General features: G+C 41.8%; 1 protein-coding gene across 1 annotated transcript in view; it reads right to left on the bottom strand.

Moving 5' to 3' along the window:
• The window catches only part of sypl2a (synaptophysin-like 2a), a 54359-nt gene continuing 36397 nt past the window's right edge, over positions 1-17962 (bottom strand). The window contains exons 5-6 of the mRNA XM_084316285.1: positions 3784-3966; positions 1-2628 (exon numbers count right to left, since the gene is read on the bottom strand). Of these exons, the coding sequence (XP_084172411.1) occupies positions 2503-2628; positions 3784-3966 (309 nt within the window). The 3' untranslated portion in view covers positions 1-2502. The remainder of the gene's footprint in view (positions 2629-3783; positions 3967-17962) is intronic.

Raw genomic sequence — 17962 nt, 5'->3', positions numbered from 1 at the left:
AACAGTTGCAGTTCTTGCTTTTTAATACAGAAGGTGTACAGACAGACCCGTCATTTCCTTTTGAAAAAACAAATAAACGCATAAAATACACGGGAACAAGTCAAATGTCAGTGAGCCATTACATAAGACATCCCCCATGCCAATGTGTTCTAAATAACCTATGCTTTCTCTTTTAAAATCAATGACATAACCTACTAAGTATACACTTCCTACTTTCAAATCTAATCTAGAAAGTACACTAGGATTACTGATCCTGATTTAGCCAGCCTTTTGTAAATCACTACAGACTCGGTGGCAATCAGAAGGCACGAATGATAACTTCCCTAAAGAAAATCACAACAATCTCTTTAGGCACGGAATTTCACCAACCTCAATTAGAAGATAGCTCTTAGTGCAAAGCAAAATTAGATAGTCAATCAAAATGGTTTGATACATTTTCCACAGACCGGAACCAACTTGGTATGCTTTTCCCCAAACACAAAACCTTCAAGTGTAAAAGGCAATGGCTGTCAAGTTACACACAGGGCTGATGTACAGTATGGGCTTCAGGGAAATAAGTAGAAAGAATGATCTATAAATACAGCAGGATTTACTCATTCTGGTTCCCACATCTTGCCACTCGTGTCAGACTATTTAGATATAAAGCCTAAAGCTACCCAGTGGTGTGACAAACAGCAAATTCGATGACAACATGGTTAAAAAAAAAGAAGAAAAAGCTCACTCAAAAGCTGCACAATAGTGATTTTCCATCTAGGGAAACGCAACAAACAGAAGCCCAACATTGGCTTTTAAAAATATCTAATAGACTAATTACTTTTACTGTAGGTAAAAGAAAAAAAACTATAAATAATTACAAATCGCCTTTTTTGAAAGAGTAAAAAAAAAGGGATGGAACTTAATTTAGTAGATTAGATAGTACAGAATCAAAAAAAATATAAAAAAGTTTGGCTCGATGTCAGTAATGTTTAGTAGATTGATTGTTACATTACTACAGAACATGTTCATAAAAATAAAAAATAAAGTTTGGCTCGACGCCAGTCACTTCTACTGAACGGTTATGAACGACAGGTACTTGAGTAAACAAAACAGGCACTAATGGTTCAAAATGTATGAACATGGCAGATGCCATCTCAACCTGAAATGTCATAATGACTTGTTTTCAAACGACTACATGACTATTAGAGACCTAGAATTTGGTAGAATTATACCCAGGCATTGTTTTCCTTACAGTTAGGACTAATGTAATAAGTCAAACATCACACACACATTGAACAGCAAGCGAGACTGTGGGTTTAGGTAGCCATCACAAAAGTGCATTCAAAGCGTTCAGACTCGACGTGGCACAATGGCAACACCCATGGGGTTACGAGGTCCATTTCAGAGCGAGTGACAGTGGATAATAAACTTGGCAGGGAGTTACTGTGAAATTAAGAATACGTGAATTGATCTTTCATAGGTGTGTTCATGTCCTCTGCAGAACTCTGGGAAACCAAATTACGACACGAAAAAAACTCTGCACAATCTGGTAGGAATGCATTCAGTAAACCAGGGGCTCCTACAGATTTTACATTTTAAAATTCCATACTTTTCCCAGACCTCAACTGTACATGTATTCCTCATTATTTGATATCTCAGACAATACAACTAATTATATTACTAATACATACTGGCATATGCTGCCTCTCTCTCTCCAGGGCGAACACCTCATAATGTGGTGCTAAATGTCCACACTTTTTCCATAGTTTTGAAACAACGCAAATGTTGTCAAAATCGTTCCATCATGCTTTTCAGAACCACACAGGAACCCTAGAAAAACCACACACCCTCGGTTCAATAATACAAACTTCCCGCAGGCGAGTGAAGGAAAACCCACATCATCTACAATTAATTGTGGGACATGAACACAGCTATGGAGGGTTTTCAAACTACGGAACAACGCCAGACTTCCAAATTAAAGTACATACGCTGAGAGTTACGGCTACATCAGGACGACACAGTTGAACTTCCTTTTTATTTACCACAAGCGCGCGCCTGGGGGGGGGGGGGGGGGGGAGGGAGTTGAAAGCTCCTACTCAAGAGACGGCAATCGGGCCACATATTCTGATCCCCGGATATGCCCGTTTTCCATCAAGGTGTTCGTCTCAAGCCACATTCGCAGCAACAAATAGTTTTATGAGGCGTAGTGGCACTCCTCACTTTACCGGTACCTTCAATGGTGTTAAAGGCATTTGGAGATTTGGCAGAATGACTGCTGCTAGTATGCCAATCAAATTAATATGAGAAAAAGTTTAAATAAACTTTTTATAAATCATTGGTAGTTGGATTTGCTTGAGCTGAACACCAGTCATTGAAAAACAGACACAATCGAGGTAGGCGATTAATAATAGTTTCCTTTTCTTTCCAATAGGTTTCCATTTGAAGTGTATGTATTGATGATGGGGCCCAAAGCATCTTTGCTGTTGGAGTTGGACTGTGGAGGAGGGGGTTCAGGTGACCAGGCAGTTAGGGTCCAGGGGCTCCCCCCTCCTCTATTGGGGCTGGTGGGTTGGGGTCCTTGTGGAAGGGAGTCTCCTTGTAGATAAACCAGCAGTTAGATCCCCACAGGATCAGGTTGAGGAACCCAAATACCTGCACAGAGATAGGAAAGGACACAGGTTATCGTTGGACAAATAAGGACACAAACAACTAGTTATACAGCAACGGGTATATCGCCCGAAACGCCTCCAATCCTCAGTGTCATCTTTTGACCACGCCCCAGTCAAGCGGCTTGGCCTGCCAACTTTCTTTATGAAACTGTTAAAAACGGTGGCCATATGGTTAAAGAAACACACCAACATTATGGGAAATGCATGGATACGGACCACTAGCCTAGCTTAAAACTCCGGGAGAGGTGTTCTTGGCCAACAGTTAGGCTAGCCGTAGCCGGTCTGTATCCGCTTTCATTCATTTGTGCTAAGCTAGGTTAGCTTGCAACTGGATAGCTTTCTACCGAGTTTCCACTACACACACATTGTAGAAGACCATCTGCCTCAAATGGCCTTGGGCCATGAGGAACAGGATTCTTCAGAAGTGCGCACTAGTCCTTTTTATATACCCCTTAATATAAAAATGGTGCGGCTGGGTGGTGCAGTGGTCTAAGCTCTCGTCACCAATGCATGGGACACCGGTATCGAATCCGGCTGTCAGCGTTGCCTCCGGCTTGGGCCGGCCGTCATACTGACTCAATTGGCAGTCAGCGGGAGGGAGTAGATAGGTGGTAATCTGGTAATTGTAAACAGCGACTCCTACAGGTCGGTCAGGGCGCCTGCACAGCAAGGACAGGAGATGTCGAGGGTAGTGCGAGCCTCCCACACGTTACTCCTCGCCAATGAGAGTCCACGCTGGCAGGTGAAAAGAAGTGGCTGGCTGACTCTGCATGTATCGGAGGGGACATGCGATAGATTCTTCAACCCCCCCTACGACCGACCAGCACATGTGAGCAACGATCAAGACAGGGGAGGGGGGAATTGGCACGACTAAATTGGGATGAGAGAAAGAAAGGAGAAAAAGTGGATAAAAAAAATATATAAAAATTGTCAATACATTGCTTACCAAAATGGTCAAGGGATCTATAATCCAGTGTGCGGCTAAACTTACTGTTCCTTACTATCCCGCACCTGCCCTCACAAAAGGTTGCATGTGCACACAGCTCCTCCTCTTCTACATGGTCTAAAATCAACCACTGAATCAGTGGTCATGTCTCTGCGAGGTAAATCGATAAAATAAAAGTTTTACTATACTGACCACAGAGGCGTTGAGGCGGCCCATGGAGGGGAAGTCCCCTTCCTTGCAGTGGATGTCTGCACAGAAGTCCATCTTTGCCAGGTTCGAAGGGTTGGTGGCCCATTTGACGTCAGCCAGGCCTTTGGCCCAGGCAGAGGAGGAGACGAACCACAGGAAGGCAAAGATAGCCGTGACCACCAGGTCCTGGTAGGGAACACAGATAATTCTCAATCCTGTTCTTATGCTCATCATCAGAGCCATGTTCGTATGCTCATCATCAGAGCCATGTTCTTATGCTCATCATCAGAGCCATGTTCTTATCCTCATCATCAGAGCCATGTTCTTATGCTCATCATCAGAGCCATGTTCGTATCCTCATCATCAGAGCCATGTTCTTATCCTAATCATCAGAGCCATGTTCTTATGCTCATCATCAGAGCCATGTTCTTATCCTCATCATCAGAGCCATGTTCTTATGCTCATCATCAGAGCCATGTTCTTATGCTCATCATCAGAGCTATGTTCTTATGTTCATCATCAGAGACATATAGTGAGTTCCATAGGGACTTGGACAGTGGCACACTGTTTGATGATTTGGCATCATATTCTTGATACAACTATGACATTAAAATCCAGGCTGTCTGCTTAATTTCAGGGGATTTTTAAGCTGTGTCCGATGAACAGTTAAAAGATTTTGGAGAGGTGACAGCTTCCATTTAAATATCACTGAAGCATTAACACACTGGACGCCAGACCCGAGATAAATCGGGTTAACTCGCTGAACGTTGGGCGCCAAACCAGAGAAAAGTCGGGTTTTCATCGTTATTTCTTTTATTTGATATTTCCATTCATAATCCATCCATCCAGCCTGATGTTATCATTGGGAATGGGTCTGAGATCGCAAACGTCCAATACCGCCGCCTAACGCCGCCGCCTAACGCCCGGTATTGCACATCATTGGAAACCCTCTGGCTTGGGCTGTACGTCGGTAAGAAGTCCGGTCCGGGTTTTCCTTCTCGGGCAGGACAAGCGTTTATAACACATGGATTGGGGACACTCGAGCACCGCCGGTTCATGCGTTTGTGAATTATCTTGGCAACACGACTGACATCAATACTTGGAATGGCGATCAGATAATTGGAATATGCTTTTTGCAGTACATCATAGACAAGGTAAGGGCTATATGCTATCAATCTTGCGTTGATCCGATAATTCCTTCCCCGCGATCGGAGCGTGTGTCTGTAATGTACTGTGTAACGTATTCCGTTGGTGACGATCGAGGCATAGAACCCCCACCCTTTCATGCATGCATGATGAAACATAATACCGATAATCTAGCGTTGATTTCAGATTGATTGTTGATCCAAGCGAGGAATGGCACGATTCCTAGTGAAATGCACTGAAACACTGTTTAGCTGCGTTTCCTGTAGGGATGGGCGTGAGTAATCGATTACTCGTAGCTATGAGAAAAATCGATCTTAAATTATTCATAATTTTTATGGGGAAAAAATATTTATTTTTTTACATATTTGTTTCACATGTGTAAGATTATAACTGTTTGTTGGTTTCCTTAAACATATACGTGAATGAACTAAATTAAGTAAAAAAAAATATATATATATATTTCTTTTTTCCCTTTACGAGTAATACACGATCACTCGAGTATAGCATGCGATCAATCGATCTGGATTTTTCTTTAAAAGTTTCCTGGGATTACACAGAATTACTCTAAAACTATACTCATATTCACCACGGTATAAAACGGGGATGTATGGATGAAATTTTTTTCTGTTTTTTGCATCTTGACCGGAATAAACTCAATGACAATCGACTATATTATTAGATCCATCCATAGCTATAATATTTAATATAATTTTAGCACTGCAAACACCGGCATGTACCCCCATTCATTACAGTGCTGGCACACACGGCCATACGCCCACAGCGACCTCTGGCGCCCAATGTGTTAAGATGGCCCAATAAACTGTTGTTGTTATGTGTATTGCCAAATAGCATCAATGCCCAATATCAGATTAATCGATGGATAATAATAATAAAATAATAATGGGTAGAATTAGGCGGCTACGTGGCGTAGTGGGCAAGGCGCTCGCCACGAATGCGGAGACGCTGGGCTCGCCTGTTTGAGCCCAGCGCTCCACATTGCTTTCAGTTTAGCTGGTCGTTCATACTAATACACATTGGCCGTATTAGGGGGTGGGAAACTGATGGGTGGGGATCGGGCGTTGTGGACAGCGACTCCTACAGGTCGGTTGGTGCGCCTGCGCAGTAGAATCAGGAAGTGTCGGGGGCAGCGTGAGCCTCCCACGCGTTACTCCTCGCCACTGAGAGATCGAGCTGCGCAGGTGAAAAGATGCGACTGCTGTTACCTCAAGTACCGGAGGGGACTTGTGCTATGTATGACTTAGTCCACATTGCAGCCGGCTTGTGGGAGGCAAGAAACAGCGTTCGTGACAGGGGAGGGTTGAATTGGATGATACGAAATTGGGATGGGAGAAAATATAGAAAATGGGAGAAAAAGTGGATAAAAAAATAATAATAATGGGTAGAATTATACTAGATTACTAAAATAATAGCTGCAGCCCTACAGTTGGCTAAAAATACAATACAAATGCAATACAATACAATATAAACAAGACATTTTAACGTGAAAAAGACAGCAGACACCATGCTCAGAACTTCATCCAAAGTATATTATTTTTGTCTCTATCCCTCCAAGCCAATGTTTTCCATAGTGGTGATAACTCACTGACTAAGCAGGTGAGCCTGTCAATCTTCTCCAGTCTTTCACAATAGAGTTCGAGGGGCTGGGACTTAAGTCTACCAGCATGAAATTACAATTCATACTAATAGGGTACATTTCCTGTCCAACTTTGGTTCTAATGGACAGTGTGATGTACCATGTAGTATCAGCTTAATATCAACTAGTATATCAAAAAGAATGGAAGGCTGGGCAATATGGCCAAAATATCATATATATATATAAAATATCAATATTTTTCTTAGTTGACGGTGTAACAGTATTTCTATTATATATATACCGGTATATATATATATATATATATATATATATATATATATAGCTGGGATTTTATCTTAATAATATATATTGGATATTAACATATATATATATATATATTATGGTGGTCCTTCGTGAGGGGTACATTTTCAAAAAAAAATATTTTAAGCTCCAACCACTGGAATTTGTTATACTAGTCAAGAAAAACTCTCCTGGTGAATTTTATTCAAATTCCCACATTTACCCCTCCCTCATCAACCTTGAAGTTTAGCCTCAGTTGCAGTAGCTCACGCTGCTGATGTCATTGCACCTCATTCACCAACATTGTCTTAAGCTTTCTCTTACGACAGCCTCCTTGGAAGTTCGTAAGAGAAAGCCTACGACAGTTACCCCCGGATTCATCAGCGCGTGGAGAGGTCGTCTTAACTTGCTAAATGGTTGCAGCTGCGAACCCCTGAATGAACGTACGTCACTCATTCACAAACTGGGAGTGCGTTCTCGTAGACCTGGATTTGCATACAGACACGCCCCTCCAGCTCATTATAATTATTATATATATTATATATTCTTGTACCGGATCTCCTCACTGGTAAACAAGAATACCCTGAAGACTCTAGCAGGAGCACTCATTCAAGGGTACTACGACTATGCTTGCACCTCATGGTACCAAAGCACCTCAAAGGCGCTAAAAACAAAATTACAAACATCTCAAAACAAACTGGTCAGACTACTGCTTGACCTTACTCCTAGAACCCACCTCACCCCTGCCCACTTTGACAACCTAGGATGGCTTAGAGTAGACGACAGAGTACAGCAACTTGCAATGGGCCTGGTCTACAAGATACACTACACGACCAAGGTACCCATGTACATGACTAAATACCACGATCACAACACCAGAGGGAGCTCCACAAATCATGTTAAACCCAGATTCGGCTCAAACAAGGGACTAAACACGTTTCGCAATTATGCCACATCAATGTGGAACGCCCTACCCAAAGCTGTAAAGGAATGTGAATCACTACCCACTTTCAAAAACACTCTCAAAAAACACCTAAGGGAGACTGCAACTCGAAACTGGCCCCTGTAAATGTCCGAACACAACCCCCGCCAATGTACAGTAAATTACCAAGTATGGTCTTGTCAATAATCCAATGTACAGTGTTGTTTGTACAGTTGTACAGTGTCCCCCACCCACCCCCCCCCCCCCCACCCACCCAACCACCTCCAATGTACAGTCCCCACCCACCCCTCCTACCCAACCCCCCCCCCCCCCACTCCTACCCAACCCCCCCCCCCCCCCCCCACTCCTACCCCCCCCCCCCCAACCACCTCCAATGTACAGTCCCACCCCCACCTACCCAATCCAATGTACAGTTTCTACGCCTAATGTATATACTCTTTTCTTTCTGGACTCTTTTTGTATCACAAATACAGTACTGTAATTGCAAATCTGGTATGTCATAAATGTATAGATGTAGCAGTACTGTCTATCTGTATGTCATGTATGTCATATATGTTACGATGAATTGGAAATGGGGGACCCTGGTGTAAACAAGACGAAAGTCTTTCTCTGGTCTGCATCCCCTTAACAATTGTATGTATTGAGCTGTACTGCACTGTACCCATTCTGCAATCTGTTAATAAAGTTTTCATTCATTCATTCATTCATTCATAAGGCGAGGGCCGTGTGCAAAATAAGGGCAGCATTGCATGTGCTGATCCCCGTATTCAACAGGTAGCGTGGAAGCGATTTGCGACTTATCAAAATTAGATTAGATTCAAATGTATTGTCATCATACAGTACACTATAGCTATAGTGGAATAGACTATTAATATTCCATATTTATACCGTCTTGTTGCACGCTCCTGGCCGCCTGCCTGGAGCCAGTGCACACACACTGTATAGTCTATGTGCGTAATGACTTGTTTTATTAGGATATCGCAGATACTGTATGCGCTGCCCTATAGTAGTCGTACTACAGTACAGTACAGTACACATCTTAGCATGAAATCTCAGGGGCCTTTCTCACTCACCAATCGGGGTCGAATCAGCGCCCCCGGGGACGGGGACGGGGGACGGGAGTGTTCTCACTCAGACGGACACACCCCTTTTGGGTGCGAAGCGGCGCTGATTCGTATTACCCCCCGCTGAACCTGGGACGCTTGAAATAGGTGGTCTCGGGTGCGGGCCAGTGGGAGCGGGGGGCGTGACACACACAACGTCGTTACTGTAATGCTTTTCATGCTCGCTTGAATTTTGGGCAGATAAAACCACACAGCAACAACTGGACAATACCCACAAAAACGATATTTATGGGTAATTTTGAGAGTTCAGACCTCAACCAGACCTCGACCTCACAGCTCAGTGGATGAAAACATGAAGCCACGTTACAAAGCACAGCACTTCTGGCTCGCATTCTGGCGTTAGCTTAGCGTTTGCCACAATGCTATACAATAATACTGGCATATTCCATTCACGTTAGCATGTAAGCTAACAAAATCAGCGCCTACGAGACTAAACTCCGCTTTTGGTGTTCAATTGTGTTGATGTTAGTTTTGTTTAATCAACAAATGAGAGGCAGAACACAGTGAATGTATCAGTTTTGTTTATTGCACGTTCTTTGCTCTAGTGGCTATACTAGACTAGTACTAGGCTAAGCTAACTAGCGTTAGCCGTTAGCTTAGCGTTAGCCCTGGGAAACGCTCAAAAGCGAACTCTACAACACCATCCATTCGTGAGAAAAGGGGGTGGGTTACAACAGAGGTTCAAATATAACTTCATATTTATTGGTTATTTGTTTTATTTTATATCAGCATCCAGTCTCCACCGTGTCTCTCAGTCTCTTCCTGTTTACATTTTCGAGTGTGACAACAATCGACTACGGCAAGCCTACAAGCTCAAAAGGCAAACCGTAAACAAAACCCAGAGCGCACCAAGACTGAGTGTGTACACAAACTAGAGGGGGGAGAGGGGAGTTCGCATCAGATCTCGGAACGGACCAGAACGGAATGGAACCGAATGGGTGAGTGAGAAAGGCCCCTTAAAGGCCGCCACAGAGTCGGGCGTAATGTGAGTGGACCAGACTCCGCGTCGTGCACCGGTGTCACACAAAAGGCTGCTTGGCGTGTTGGTTGACATCGACCTGCATTCAATGTAGTAAACTGGCATGACAGATGTAGTAAAGTGGTACGCTTGCCTATGAAACCTCAAACAATTGCGGTCATGCTGCGCGGAGTCTGGTCCGCTCACAGTGCGCCAGACTCTGTGGTGGCCTTAAAATGTGTACTGTACGCAGTATCAGCATAGAGTATCTGTGATCTACTAATAAAACAAGTCATTAGAATAATATAAGCCTACGGTTGCTGGAATGATTCATTGCACGACGTATAGTAAGCATGCGTGTGTACGCACTGAGGCTGGTGGCCGCAAGCGCTTCCATCACCACCGCGGTCCTCTCCTGGCTGTCCAGCATCGCCTGGACCGTGTTGCCACAGGCACAAGAGCGAATCCCCGAGAAGGGACCGTTCGTGAGCTAGGACAAGATTAGTTCTTAACTTTTGTCTTAGGTCGCTTTCACATATAGTTTTGGTGGACTCGGTGCGGTTCTGGGGGTGAAGTTGCAACATTATTGCATTCTTCATTTGGTTCGCCTGCTTTCACACAGATATCTGTCAGGCGGACCGAGACCTTCTGAACAATGTCACGCGGTCGAAAAGGGCGCTTGTCTATTGGACAGTGGAAATGTGTGTGTGGCTGCGATCCTGTGTGTGCGTGTGTCTGTGTGGACTGCGAGTCCTCCAGATCAGCGGAGCTGAGTTTTGACATGGCATTGATCCATTGTTCTATTGAAGCACATTACCACCATCCTCTCGCTAAACAACTTGTAGACCACGGTGTTTTTATGAGTGCCCACAAGTAGCTGTTTTATTAATAATATAATAAGCTGCGCGCCTCTGTAATAATAATAAGCCGCGTTTTTTCTTCCTTCTTCCCAAGATGCAGATATATAGATAGATAGAGAGATTAGATGCAGTGTGCTTGTTTTGCAGTGAGTGCTGCGAGCAGTGGTAATAATAATCACTTCCTATATTTGGTTCGCGTTTGGTTCGATGAAGCCGAACCGAGACCTACGTTTTCAGGCGGACCAGAGTTCGACTGTTTGGTCCGCGAACCGAGTTCGACGCGCATTCACACAGACCCGAAAAATCGGACTATCGAATTCTGGTCCGAAAGTCCGGACCAAACAGCCCCTGTGTGAAAGCGACCTAAAGTCCGTTGGTAATTTTGAGACCCATTGTTGGGACTTGCGGTGTGCCACTTACAGATTTGATTTTGGAGCCATCTAGTGGCGAAGTTCAGATATAGCCATTGCTGTAATTTAAGTTAGAAGAAGAAGGTGGATGTCCAAAGCTATCCTAAAAGTATGTACCCAAGTAAATGGAAGATTGCTCAACTTCTACAAGGTGTATTCGCATGTCCTTGGTATCTAGCATCTTTTTTCAAATAGTAACAGACACAATATTTCTGACACTAGGAATACATTCCCTGAACGAAGACATAGAGGAAATATCTTTAGAAGAATGGAGCGTGGCATGTAAAGAGGCACAGAGTCAGACAGTCAGTAGCAACCTAAAACTTATACAATATAAATGGCTGATGCGTACATATATAACTCCTGTTAAATTGCATAAGTTTAATGATAATATTCCAGATACTTGTATTAAGTGTAGTGAGGAAAGGGGGACACTGTTCCACTGCATATGGGAATGTGTGAAAGTGAAAACCTTCTGGCAAGATGTTATTGATCTGATCGATCAAATCTTATCAAAGAAGTTGCCATTGAATCCCAAGCTTTTTATTCTTGGTTTATATCCTACCACCCCACATCTACAACGCAAAGAGTTTAGATTTATAGATATGTGCATATTACAAGCAAAACGTGTAATAGCTCTTAATTGGAAAAATGTTGATGGACCAAGAATTGGTATGTGGATTAAAGAAATGGCTTCAAATATGTCAATGGAAAAGATGGTGTATATTGTTAGACGTAAACAAAACATTTTTGATAATGCCTGGGGACCATTTGTGTACTTCTTAAAGCATAATACGAATGTTGGGAACTTGCTTCAACAAGAACGGGATTAGGGAGAGTACTGTGGGACAACTCTTATTATTGTGTAAAAACGACAAGAAACACCATTTACTTAATGTGTAAAACATTTTGGTTGTATTATTATTTATTTATGTTTATTTTTTATTTAAATCTGTATCCTTCCTATGTGAACCTGTTTTTGAAGTTAATTATTATTTTGTGTGGGGTGGGGTTAGGGGAGGGAGAACGGGGTGAAAATGTTTGCTGAATACTGCTCTGCTGATATACATGTTGTAATTTGCAAACTAAAACCCAATAAATATATTGTTAAAAAAAAAAGGGAATACATTCCCTGAGGTCCATAGATGTCCCTAGATACAAAAACATGCAAATGGACCTGGTAGAAGTGGAGCAATCTTCCATTTACTTGGGTATGTACTTTTAGGCAAAATATGAAAATATGGCTAGGGCTTAAGAGGTTCAACGGTATTCAAATCTGAATCCGAATAAAACACTATGTTGTTGTGCGTTATAACTATAAGCTAACATTTTGAGAATAAATGGCACTCGTTTTCAAGGATTGTTGTTTTTATTCAATTAATTTCTTTATTTTCATTTTAATCCTTATAAGCTCTATTTATTCCCAGATAAAAAGAGTCTCTCTGGGATCCTCAGGGTGAAACTTCAAGGTCGATGAGGGAGGGGTAAATGTTGTTAGATTGAGGAAGAAATTCACCAGGAGTGTTTTCTCGACTAATAGAATGAATTCTGGGGGTTGGAGCTTAGACTTTCCAACTTTGGACACTGTCGTTTTCTCTCTTAGCCGCACCATCAAATCACATCTTCAGTGTTCAGTCAAAACATTAGTGCATTATGCGGCGCCACAGTAATAATCATCTGTGCGAAACACAGTGCTCTGTATATAGTTATATGGATTAAATGAGGCATTGATGTAAAGAATATGCCTCTATGCTTTTTAGAAAATCAAGTTACTCGAGTTTCTTGAGGAATCGTTTCAGCCCTAGCCAGCTGCATGAGGTATTTGTTTTCTAGATAATTTGAGTAAGAGGGAGAGTTTTACAGTAAGGCATTTCCTTCCTTCCACAGTGAAAAGCTCAGGAGATTTTCAGGTAGAAATGGTGTATTCTGAGGCTGGTTGAGAGGGTGCCAGGGTAGCAAACAACAACAACACACCGGAGATACATGTACATTTAAGCTGTTCATTGCATTTCATGGAGAATACTGTACTGTAAGCATGTTGTTTACAGGGATATGTATGTACATCCAGAGTTGGCATTTTGGTAAGAAGCCAGTCACCTGGAGTAAGAGGGTGCACTTGGTTGACTCTATTGTACTGATAACCATAATATGGTGACACCTTACTCTTGTAATAGCATTAGGGCTGAGTGATATAGAAGAAATGCAGCTTACTCTTGTAATACCATTAGGGCCGAGTGATATAGAAGAAATGCAGCTTACTCTTGTAATACCATTAGGGCAGAGTGATATAGAAGAAATGCAGCTTACTCTTGTAATACCATTAGGGCCGAGTGATATAGAAGAAATGCAGCTTACTCTTGTAATACCATTAGGGCCGAGTGATATAGAAGAAATGCAGCTTACTATTGTAATACCATTAGGGCTGAGTGATATAGAAGAAATGCAGCTTACTCTTGTAATACCATTAGGGCTGAGTGATATAGAAGAAATGCAGCTTACTCTTGTAATACCATTAGGGCTGAGTGATATAGAAGAAATGCAGCTTAATCTTGTAATACCATTAGGGCCGAGTGATATAGAAGAAATGCAGCTTAATCTTGTAATACCATTAGGGCTCAGTGATATAGAAGAAATACAGCTTACTATTGTAATACCATTAGGGCTGAGTGATATAGAAGAAATGCAGCTTACTCTTGTAATACCATTAGGGCTCAGTGATATAGAAGAAATACAGCTTACTATTGTAATACCATTAGGGCTCAGTGATATAGAAGAAATACAGCTTACTATTGTAATACCATTAGGGCTGAGTGATATAGAAGAAATACAGCTTACTCTTGTAATACCAATAGGGCTGAGTGATATACTGGGGGCGACAGTGGCTCAGGAGGTAGAGTGGTCGTCTGGTAGGGCTGGGCGATATGGGCAAAAATGATATCGCGATAACAATATCGATAACAATATCATATCACTCGATATTGTTATAAGTATTACATTTTATTTAAAAAAAAATGTAAACAACAGATGTATGTTTATTTTGCAGCAATTCTTTGTCGTTGCCGCCATCTTTAGTGTTACATCCCCTCACACTCCAGTTCTCAGGCTGCAGCTGGTTTGAAAGCGAAAGTAAACCGGCGTCTCTGCTGGCTGTGGCTCCAGGGGAGTTGAACAGTTCTGGCTCTGCTAGTTTCTTTTCTATCTTTTGGCACTTTTTTGGTGGACAGTGACTCGTGACTGGAGTCTAGCTCTGCTAGCACACATAGCCTACTGTGTACAGACGGTTTAAAACTGTATTTTAAATTAGAAAGCAAACAAAATAAATGGACAAGAGAAAAATAAATCTCAATTTGGTCAGTATTGTCATTTGGACAAGCAAAGCCATTACTTTAAGTTGCAGGCAAGAAAGACAAGTCTGTCCACTGTCTCTGGTTTTAAAACTGCCCTGTTGCATGTACATTTTTTTTTTCTTTTTTTTTTGATATCGATTATTAACACATTCTCCGGCAATCACGTGTTAAGGCGGGTTTCTCCGCCATGCGTTGTCTGCCAATCACGCCGTAAGGCGTTTTTGAGATCAATATTTCATATTTTCGTCATGGTATTCATATTTCACCCACGGAGTCTTGGCTGATGCTGTCTGAGCCATCACAACTCTGCAACGCTTCAATACCGCCACCTGGTGGCCAATGTTCCCTCTAATTCTTTTTCGGTCTGAGCAAACACTCAAACCTCCTGAGCAGACATCAGCAACTACTGAGCAACATACGTCACCTGCCGATTAACAGGTTAGTTGATAAGCGGCGGTTTGTAAAAAATCTGAGAATCTTAATTTCCCTCAATGTCTAACATAAAAATATATACATTTTGCTGATACACCGAGAAATACAAAAAGGCATATTATATTCCTTAATCAAATATTTATTTGACCATTGATTGACGATACAGAGCAAAGTCCTTACTTTGGCGGCAGCGGTGTGAGTCGCGTCACTAACTTTTGTCTTTTTAGGAGGCTGACTCGTCATTATTTTATTAAGTGAATTATAATGCGACTTCAAGGGTGAGCATATTGTGATTTTCTTTTAAAGAGGACACTGCCTTCAGCCTCAAGATACTTAATGATACGCAAAGTTTACTCAAAGATGCCTCATCATTATAATATATTTAAAGTATGCCTTCTCTGTATGGATATAAAATTATTGTTTATATTATTTTATATAACAAAATAATATGTCTCTATAACCAAAGTTACTCAACATGCTGTATTATGCCTAAAGTAATCTATCTGACAAATCTCAAGAAAATAACTAAATCAACCTATGACAAAATAATATATATTTTCAAGTCTTACTGGACAAAATAAACAACAAGAAAAATATGAAGTAATGTTCTAAATAATACCTCTTCTGTATTAGAAAATCCAAAATCCAGCTTAAAAAATATATCTTTGTATCTTTTCAATGTAATGTAAATTATAAAACAGTAACCTCACAAAGATACTAATTTAAAAGTGCACTATGCAGTTTCAGATTTGTTGCAATTAGTGTACTAAACAAATTTATTACACACATAATCCTTAGAATGATTGTATCATAACAAGCATCTCATCAAACCAAAACATCATTTTGAGGCATCAAAATAGTTTTCAATTATTTTCTTTCTCCCTCTGTATAGCTGCATACTTCAATCAATTCGGTCAACTTTGCCATCAAACTCTCGCCTTGCACTGCTTTGTTTGTAATGTTTTTCTGTGTCCATGTGAGCTTTGAGATCGCCACCACTTTTATTAGACACAAACATATGGTCAAGCTTTGCACGCGTTGCACTCCGCTTCCAATTAGTCTCGACCGGGACGATAAATTGGGAATTTTCTCTGCAGTTAAACTGTAAAGTACATTTTCGCGTTTGCATTGTGAGGAGCCAGCGATGCTGGTCGGATCTGTCCGCTTCCTGCTCTGTTGTGTGTGTCTGTGTGAGAGCGCAGTAGCGCCGCCCACAAGGCACTGAAAGCGTCACACGCAACAGGTTACCGTAGTATTCGGTGCAACGCGCCAGTCAATTTAACTACATGCATATTTTACACAAACGCTTCTGTGCGCGACAGATTTCAGATGTGCGCGGGAGCGTTTTGCCATGTGCGCGCGCACGCACGCACGCACGCACGCACCTTAGGGGGAACATTGCTGGTGGCCGATCGGCGAGTTGCCAAACCGGAAGTGCCCATTGGAGCTCGGCCCGTCCGCAATTTTCATCCGGCTACTCGTTTATCGTCCCGGGGCTCAATACAGATACCGTGGATATGGATCTTTGCCATAACTCAATAATCAACATGATTTGGACGTGTATTAGTAATATACAAACCGGAAATGGATCGCATCGATCAACATCCCATAATTGGGATCTATTTGCTCCACTCTCATCGCCCAACGCTACGAGGAGACTGACGTGAGTTTCAGCGTTTTTCTTTATCATTTTCGATACAAACTGCTCTGATCAATATATCACCCATACTACATAAATCATTTAACGTCGGTCATTGAATTATAAACGACCCCCCCCCCCCCTCTGTTCACCCGCAGATGATCAGTCATGACGTTTAGGACCATGTACAGTTGACATTTTTAATATAGCATGGATCGGTATCAAACTGCATTTGATAATCTAATATATGCATTTATGCCTATATCTCACGTTCTATGAAATACTGCAGAAAACGATAAAAACATATTTATACTCTAGACGGTATTTTAGTATGAATGTGTGAATGAAAAAGTAAAACGTTCCTACATCCTGAACGATAGATAATTGATGTTGAATGGGCCATAGTAATGTCAATTTAGCAATACAATTTAAAAAGTTATAGCCCTGCAAAGAAGGTGAACATCTCCATAGACAAATAGCGCTGGCAGAGGATGGTTTAGGATGATCAAAGTGGTGGCAGAGAATGGGTTAACAGTTTCAGTGCCGTTGATTAACATGGTAAAACGTTCTTGGATGCCAGCATCCACTTCAATGATGGCCTTAAAAACGCATAATCTATGTCTTAAATTATGGCTATGTGTCTAATCTACCCGTCACTTATCAATGACTTGTTTGCAGTCAACATTGTCTGTTCATTTCCGTTTATAGCATTTCGAAAAGCTATCGTTTTCTCGAAAATTTCAGGAAAATAGAAAGATTCCGTTAAAAAACGACATTTACTGGAATATTCTCGAATACACTAGAAACGTCGTAATTTTTCGGCCTATTTATGAATCGTTTTCAAATAAACGCTAGATTATCAATAGTATATGTGTACTTATGCATGCTATAGAAGCGAGCTGAGAAATCGATTCTCTCATTTCCCGATCAACGTGCACACACACACAGGGCACGCTGTTATCTCAGTGAAAATAGCTCCGATTATCCTAAAACTGGTAACATAGACTCCTTACCTTATATCAGATGTTCTCCAAAAAGATTATTCCAATTCCTGATCGCCATTCCAAATATCGATCGCGTTTATTGATTGATTATTGGCTACTGTAAATATATATTCCAGGTTGCTTTCCATCTCGCAATCACTTCCCTGTTCATCAGATCCCTTGCCAGCATAGTGGAGCGAGGAGGCTCCCCCCCCACCCAACCCACAGTGTAATCGAATGGGGTGCAGTTACACAGGGATAGACGATAGGGGGCGGTATTTCCCCATTGGAGCTCAAAGAGAGGCTGCTGTACTAACGGGAGGCTCGACTGATGAAATATGAATTAAAAAAAAAAACGCATTTAGCGTCATTTAGCGTCGTCGGCTCTCAACGGGGGGCATGAAATAACGATATATAGCGTCGTCGGCATTGAAAGTGTTAAAATA

Source organism: Notolepis coatsorum, assembly GCF_963971535.1.
Source record: "Notolepis coatsorum genome assembly, chromosome: 6".
NCBI lineage: Eukaryota > Metazoa > Chordata > Actinopteri > Aulopiformes > Paralepididae > Notolepis > Notolepis coatsorum.
This window is presented reverse-complemented; position numbering and strand designations above follow the sequence as displayed.